An 8,856-nucleotide genomic window follows, 5' to 3' on the forward strand; every position below is an offset into this window, starting at 1 on the left:
GTACCTTGCTCAGAAGGCCACTTAATTCTCAATCACAACTTTTCCTCTAGAATTCACCTCCAAACCACACCTATCTAATAAAAAATGACTCAATAATATCAAATATTGCTAAAGGAATTAATTACATTGCATAAATTAAGTTTCCCAAAATTTCCTCCAAAAAGTCAAAAAATCGTCCCTGGGCCCGCTTGGTCAAAACCCGAGGTTCGGACCAAAATTGATTTACCCATTTACCCCGAGCCCAGATATATAATGGGTTTTGGAATCCGACCTCAAATTGAGGTCTCAATCCCCAAATTTCTGAAATTCCTAGTTTCTACCATAACCCCTAATTCTACCATGAAAACTCTAGATTTTAGGTTGATAATTCATAAAATGTAATGGGTAATTGAAAGAAAATAGTTTAGAATCACTTACCAACACTTTGGGGAAGAAAACAACTCTTGAAAATTGCCTCTAGCCCGTTTGGTTTTTAGAAAATGAAATAAATGGCCAATTCCCATTTTTGGATTCCGTTAAGTGCTGGGCGACGGTGTTCATCGCGTTCGCGAGAACACTGTCGCATTCGCGAGAACACTGTCGCATTCGCGAGACCTTGTCCGCGTTCGCGAGACATTGCTTGCGCTCACTATGAAGGAAAGACTGACCCCCCCGTGCCTAACACTACGCGTTCACGATGAACTTGTCGCTTTCGCGAAGAAGATAATTCCGGTCTCATCAGTTTACTCTTCGCATTTGCGGGGGTACCTTCGCGAACGCGAAGAAGGACATGCGAGAACACTTACTGCAGCAAAATACCAGATTTTCCCCAGTCCAAAACATCCCGTGGCCTATCCGAAACTCACCCGAGCCCTCAGGGCTCCAAACCAAACATGCACACAAGTCGAAAAATATCATACGAACTTGCTCGCGCTATTAAATCGCCAAAATAACACTTAGAACTACGAATTTAGCACCAAATCAAATGAAATTCTCAAGAACACTTTAAAATTTCTATATTCTCAACTGGACGTTCGAATCACGTCAAATCAACTCCGTTTCTCACCAAATTACACAGACAAGTCTTAAATATTATATTGGACCTATACCATGCTCCGGAACTAAAATACGGACCCGGTATCAACAAGGCCAAACATCAACTAATTCTTAAAAATAATTAATTTTCATCAAAAATTCATAACTCTAGCTAGGGACCTCTAAATTCGATTCCGGGCATATGCCCAGGTCCCATAATTCGATACGGATCCACCAGGACCGTCAAAACATGGATCCGAGCCTGTTTACCAAAAACGTTGACCGAAGTCAACTAAAACTAACTTTTAAGGCATAAATTTATATTTTCATTAATTTTCAACATAAAAGCTTCCCGAAAATATGCCCGAACTGCGCACACAAATCGAGAAGGGTAAAAATGAGATTTGTAAGGCTTAAAAGTGTAGAATCGAGTTCTAAAATATAAGATGACCCTTTGGGTAATCACACTGAGTATGGCCTATTTAAATTCATGGAGTGAATAATCTGTCATTACATATGTATGTTGCCAGAATAACTCTTTTCCCATTGAAACTTGTTGTTTAAGGTGCATGGATTATATATATATGTAGTGCGTTTTGAATTTTAATATTTAAATAATACATGACTGATTTTGAACTATTTATTTAATTGTCTCTCAGATTAACAATGACTGCTTTCAATCCCCTTACTGCTATTCTTACTCAAAACAAACTTGAGGGTCCGAATTATGTTGATTGGAAATGAAACTCAGATATTGTCCTAATTGCTGAAAAGTACAAATTTATGCTCGATGAGGTGTGTCCAAAAAAAACCTGGAGATGATGCTACAAATGATGAACATAAAGCTTACCAAAAATGGGTTAAGGCTGATGAGATGGCATGGTGTTACATTTTGGCATCTATGTCAAATGTTCTGCAACATCAGCATCAGTCTATGGAGTCTGCTTATGACATTCTGGAAAATCTCAAAGAAATACTTGGAGATTAGAATCGTGCGGCTAAGCAGACTGCCATGAAAGCTCTTCTGAATACCAAAATGGTTGAAGGTTCATCTGTTAGGGACCATGTTCTGAAGATGATGAGTCTTATGAATGAACTTGAGGTCCTTGGAGCTAACATTGATAAGGATACGCAGGTTGAGATGATCCTGCAGACTCTGCCTGACAGTTTTTAGCAGTTTCGCCTGAATATAATATGAACAAAATAGATTTGTCACTTGCAAAATTGCTTAATGAGCTGCAGTCGACAGAGACTATTATCAAGCAACAAGCTCCCCCTGTGGCATTGAATTTTGAGGCAGGTTCTTCTTCTAAGCCGAGAGGCGGGCAGAAGAAGAAAAAGGCTCAAAAGTCCTTTGTTGGTGGTGCAACTGCTGGTGTGAAAAAAGCTAAGGGCAAGTGTTATCACTGCAAGAAGCTTGAGCATCATAAGATGCAATGTCCGGCTTATCTGGCCAAGCTGAATAATAAACCATGTGATTTACATCTACTTGTCGTTGAAACTCTTTTAGCGGCTGTTTCTACCATGTCATGGTGTGTAGATTCGGGAGCCACTAATCATGTCTGTACTTATTTGCGGGGGTTTCAGGTAACGTGAAAGCTAAGTAGAGGAGAAATCAATATTTATCAAGCAGATGGTTCAGCAGCCCTAGCTTTAGCATTAGGAAATATTAGTATTTCATTTGGTAGTAATAGAGTTTTAGCTTTAAAGGACACATTATATGTACCTTCTGTTAGAAGGAATTTAATTTAAGTTTCTAGCGCTATGAGAGATGGTTATGACATTAATTTTTATGATATTGATAAATGTGTTATTAGTCATAATAAACTTTATCTCTCATCGGCTACATTTATTAATGGTCTTTTTATTGTTGACTCTATTCCTAAACCGTTACAACATAAAGAACTAAATTATATTGATTTACCAAATAAGAGAAAACGTTCTTCTGAATTAAGTGAAACATATTTATGGCACTTGCGTTTGGGTCATATAAATCTAAACAGAATTTTAAGGTTGGTTAAGGATGGACCTTTAAGTTCATTAAAAGTGGAGGCACTACCAACTTGTGAATCTTGTTTAGAAGGAAAAATGACAAAACAAAATTTCTCCTCAAAAGGAAATCGAGAAAGTGATAAATTAGAGTTAATTCATTCTGATTTGTGTGGTCCAATGAATGTCCAAGCAAGAGGTGGTTTTGAGTATTTTGTGACCTTTACATATGATTACTCAAAGTATGTATATATTTATTTGTTGCGTCAAAAGTCTGAATGTTTTGAAAATTTCAAAGAATTTAAGACAGATACTGAAAGCGACATAATAAATATATCAAGACACTACGATCTGATCATGGTGGGGAGTACCTCTCTACGGAATTCATTAGTTATTTATCAGAATGTGGCATAACCTCTCAATTATCTACACCTGGAACTCCACAACAAAATGGTATAGATGGAAGAAGAGATAGTATTCTTATGGAAATGGTTAGATCAATGATGAGTTATTCCAGTTTGCCTTTGTCCTTTTGGGGACATGCCTTAGAAACATCAAATTACGTTTTGAATTTAGTTCTTCAAAGTCAGTACCTTTGACCCCTATAGAATTGTGGACTGGACGCAGGCCTAGTCTGTGGCACATTCGAGTTTGGGATTGTCCGACACATGTGCTAAAAGGGAAAACAGATAAGTTGGAGGCGAGAACGGATGTATGTGTGTTTGTGGGTTATCCAAAAGGGACGAAATGTGATTTATTCTATTGTCCTAAAGGGAAAAAAGGTAATTGTTAGCACAAATGCCAAGTTTCTTGAAGAGGACTATTTGATGAACCATGTTCCTAGAAGTAAACTTGTTTTACAGGAACTTTGCAAAGGAATGGAAACTCAGTCATCTGAAAAACAAAACAACCAAATACAAACCCCGGAAGTCAATTTTGACATACCATTGCATTTTAGTAGTGGGAGAAATATCAATAGACTTGATGTCCCGTAAGAACAAGTGCCCGAAGTCATACTACCACAAAGTAGTGGGAGTTATGTTGAGCAAACTGCACAACAGGATGAAGTCGTTGATATCCCTGTGGATAACATGGAGACTCAGGTTCCTGAGAATGATGTGGTTCAACCACAAGATCATAATGGTGTAGTTGCAACTGATATAGTGCGTAGTCGTAGTGGGAGAGAAATAAGACAGCCAGTTCGTTATACGCTCTTGGGAGAATCATATGTTAGGATCCCTGAGGAGCCAACTTCTGAACCTGTCAATTACGACCAAGCGCTACATGATAAAGATGCTGATAAGTGGGTTACTGCTATGAAATCAGAGATGGGGTCTATGCACTCTAATCAAGTTTGGGATCTTGTAGAATCACCTGATGGGGTTAAACCCATTGGATGCAAGTGTATCTATAAGAAAAAGAGAGGTGTAGATGGAAAAGTGCAAACTTTTAAAGCAAGGTTTGTAGCGAAAGGATTTACTCAGAAAGAAGGGATCGATTATGAGGAAACCTTCTCGATGGTAGCCATGCTTAAGTCTATTAGGATTCTCTTATCCATTGCTGCTTATTATGATTATGAGATTTGGCAAATGGATGTCAAGACAACTTTCCTTAATGGAAGTCTTGATGAGTGCATCTATATGATGCAACTAGACGGTTTCGTGGAAAGTGGCAAGGAACACATATTGTGTAAGCTTAAAAGGTCCATTTATGGAAACATGCATCTAGGGCATGGAACACTTGTTTTGACAAGGCGATTAAAACTTTTGGTTTTGATCAGTGTCTTAACGAGTCTTGTGTATACAAGAAGTGGGAAGGGGACAAAGTGGCATTTTTAATCTTATATGTAGATGACATATTGCTCATAGGAAATAATGTGGGCATGATGGGTTCAGTTAAACAGTAGTTGTCCACGCACATCGATATGAAAGATTTGGGAGAAACAGCTCATATCCTTGGGATCAAGTTTTTGTGAGATCGTAAGAAAATGATATTAGTCTTATCCCAGGCTCTTTATATTGATACAATACTCTCCAGGTTTAGCATGCAAGATTACAAGAAAGGATTTCTCCCTTTCAGGCATGGAATTTCTCTGTCTAAAGATCAGTCTCCTAAAACTGATGAAGAGATAGAAAAGACGAAGGCGGTCCCCTATGCATCTGCTGTAGGGAGTCTGATGTATGCTACGTTATGTACTAGACCTGATATCTGCTTTGCCGTTGGCGTTGTTAGCAGATTTCAGTCTAATCCTGGCAGAGAGCATTGGGCATCGGTTAAGCATATAATCAAGTACCTGAAAAGGACTAGGGATTATATGCTAGTCTACCATTTAGATGACCTTGTGCCTATTGGGTACACTGATTCAAATTTCCAATCAGATAGAGATTCTAGAAAGTCTATCTCAGGAAATGTGTTTACTCTGGGAGGTGGAGCCATAACTTGGAGGAGCATTAAGCAAACTTGTGTTGCTGATTCAACCATGGAAGCCGAATATGTGACAGCCTCTGAGGTAGCCTGTAATGACCCGACTGGTCGTTTTGAGCATCTATAATTCTTTCAGTAGTTTGAGGCCTCGGAATGGAGTTTCATTAGTTCCGTTAGCTCCGTTGGGCGATTTTGGACTTAGGAGTGCGTCCAGATTATAATTTGGAGGTCCGTAGTCGAATTAGTCTTGGATTGGAAAAAATTAAATGTTTGGGAAGTTTGACCGGGAGTGAACTTTTTGATATTGGGGCCGGATTCCAATTTCGAAAGTTGGATTAAGTCCGTAATGGAAAATGTAACCTGTGTACAAAATTTGAGGTCCATTGGGCGTGATTTGATAGGTTTCGGCATCGATCGTAGAAGTTGACGTTTCAAGGTTCATTGATTTTGACTTGAGGTTGCTATACGTGATTTGAAGCTTTGAGTAGGTTCGTTTCATCACATGGAACTCGTTTGCAAAATTTGGTGCCATTTGGAGTTGATTTGATATGGTTCGGACGCTTGGTTGCGATTGTAGAAGTTCTTGAAGTTTCCTTTGATCTTCATGTATTTTCGCATCCGATTCGTGATTCTAGAGGTTATTTTAATGTTTTGATCACTCGAGCGAGTTCGTGTTATGTTTTTAGACTTTTGTGGGTATTTAGTTTAGAGCCTCGTGGGCTCGGGTGAGTTTCGGCTTGGTTTTAAAATGATTTTTCCATAATATTTGAGTATTGGTACTGGTGTCATCGCATTTGCGATGTTTTTGTCGCAAATGCGACAGTCTCAATTGCAGCAGTCATCGCATTTGCGAAAATTGGGTTGCTTGGGAAGATTCTCATTTGCGAAGAAACCCTCCGCATTTGTGATGTGGGGTTATTCGCATTTGCGATGGACCCTGCCGCTTTTGCGAAATGTTGATCTTCGCATTTGCGAAGTATATGGTCGCAAATGCGAACCCCCTATCGCAAATGCGACATTTGTAGCGTGCTAAATGCTGAGAATTCCGAGTCTTAGCTTCATTTTTGTTATATTTTGAACCCTAGCTTCGATGGGAGGCAATTTTATGAAAGGATTTTCATACCAAATCATTGGGTAAGTACCTCTAATCAATTCTCAACTACATTTCATGATTTTATATAAGATTTAACATCAAATTCATGAGAAATCTAGGAACAAATTTAGGGATTTTGTCAAAGTTTTAAAAAATGAAAATTTGGGATTTGAGAGTCGAATAGGACTCGAATTTGAAAACAAAACACGTATTTGGACTCGTGAGGCTATGGGTAGTCAAGACCTACCCTTGGACCCGATTGTTGACCGGGTGGGCCCGGGGTTTGACTTTAGTTGACTTTTTAGAAATTGAATAAAAATCACAGCTTTATTAATTGAAATTGTTTTCCATTGCATTGTGTGATGTATTTAAGTTGTCTTTGGCTAGATTGAGCCGAGCGGAGGTGAATTTGTAAAGGAAAAAGCTAAATTGAGTATTGAGTTAGCTGAATTGAGGTAAGTGTCTTGCCTAACTTTGTTGAGGGAATTTTTCCTACTATTTGACATTATTTGCAACATGCGGGGATGATACATATATGAGGTGACTAACATATATGCATGTGCCAGGGTTAACCATGCTCGGGGGTAAATTATGTTATAAATTGTGTCTTGTAGAATCACGTGACCTTCTTGCTTCATGCCTTATTTGGCTCCTAGATACTAAGAACATAGTATTAAATGGTAAAAACTAAGACCTAGCTTATTATAACTTGATCAAATTTGATGGAAATTCTAAGAATACATTGGTGTGATTAATTCGGTCATCAATATGCATAATCAATAATACATTGCTACGACCGATATTCTCGAGATACTAGATTCTATACTTGTGTTGTAGATCATTTGTGAGATTTGTTGGAATACTTGAATAATAAGGTTCTTGCTGGTTTATTGAACTGTTGTTGGCTTGAAAAGTTGTGATTGGGATTCATTTGGGATATTCGTTTAAACACTCTCCTTGACGTTATTTATGCTTCCTGCCTTATTTGTCATTGATATACATATGCTTGGTAAGGAAGAGTATAAAGCACGAAGGGTGATGCCGTGCCTTTGTTTATACATTATCTTGTGAGGAAGAGTGTAAAGCACGAAGGGTGATACTGTGCCATATTATTGAGAGTAAAAGTACGAAGGGTGATGCCGTGCCATATTATTGAGAGCAAAAGCATGAAGGGTGATGCCATGCCATATTATTGAGAGTAAAAGCACAAAGGGTGATGCCGTGCCATATCATTTGTGAGTAAAAGCACGAAGGGTGATGCCGTGCCATGTTATGTTAGTGTAAAATACGAAGGGTGATGCCTTGCCATTTTATTTATATTATCATGCGTTCATGGCACGATGTGTGTTTTCGTGCAGCTGAGGACGAGGGACATGCATTATGTTGTGATATCTTTCCTTTGTGTATATGTTCATGCCGTTACATTGAGCTGTTATTGTTGTATTTAAGGTTCTTATGTGACTTGTCGTCACTGTTCTGTCTTTATTCTCTATCTTAATTGTTGTTGTGTTGCCCATGCCTTCTACTTGCTTAACTTGTAAATATCATGCCTACTTCCTGCTGTTATAATTGCATCCATGACATATCTGTTTTGTTGCACTTAGGTACAAGCCTTCTTCCATGTTAGTCATTCATGTCTCTACTTGTTAACTTATAAAGATCATGTGTCCCCTTTCTTATTTGTTATATCTGTCTTCATGCCTCCACCATGCTAGTTAGTTGAAGTTACATTCCTTTTCCTAATTGTTGTCATTACCTTTATGCTTTCCGCCTAGTCTGTCCTTATATACATTCTCGTTCATTATTACTACTTGCGTATTTCCTACTTTGTCATTTCTGTTATTAGTATTTCTGCCCTTCGGTTGGTACTGTTTTACGCATATTTGGCGAGGATGAGATAAATGCACGAAGGGTATTGCCCTGCCATTGAATTTGATGTCTTGAGCATTTCTCTCACACTATGAAAGTTTTGAGGTGATTATTGTGGTTCATTGGGTTTCGCTCTAAGGAAAGGATTGGTCGAGATATTGGAAACTGTTGGATTGTGATCTCTTCTAGTATTCTGTTATTGCTTTGTACATTCGTTCGTGTGCTCTATTCTGTTATACTGTAGTATAGTTCTATTGTTAGTTACATTACAAATTTTATCAGTGAGCATCTTTTAACTAAAAAGTCTCGTCACTACTTCGACGAGGTTAGACAAAATACTTACTGGGTACATAGGGTCGGTTGTACTCATACTACACTTCTGCACCTTGTGTGTAGATTTTTGGAGCGGAACTGCTGGTGATGTCGGGAGCTGATCCTGAAGATGTTCGTGTATTCCGGATATAGCT

At 38.4% G+C, this 8,856-nt stretch overlaps 1 protein-coding gene across 1 annotated transcript; it reads left to right on the forward strand.

Annotated features, from left to right (window-relative positions):
• Positions 1 to 4,990: 4,990 nt before the first annotated feature.
• Positions 4,991 to 5,554, forward strand: LOC142169002 (secreted RxLR effector protein 161-like). Its single transcript, XM_075230194.1, has one exon. It carries the CDS (start codon positions 4,991 to 4,993, stop codon positions 5,552 to 5,554), a length of 564 nt encoding a protein of 187 aa, XP_075086295.1.
• The last annotated feature ends 3,302 nt before the right edge of the window (positions 5,555 to 8,856 follow it).

The sequence above is a fragment of the Nicotiana tabacum genome, chromosome 14 (assembly GCF_000715075.1).
Source record: "Nicotiana tabacum cultivar K326 chromosome 14, ASM71507v2, whole genome shotgun sequence".
NCBI lineage: Eukaryota > Viridiplantae > Streptophyta > Magnoliopsida > Solanales > Solanaceae > Nicotiana > Nicotiana tabacum.

Excerpts from the sequence above, each read along its gene's own strand:
- LOC142169002 (XM_075230194.1), top strand. The coding sequence starts at position 4,991 with ATGATATTAGTCTTATCCCAGGCTCTTTATATTGATACAATACTCTCC.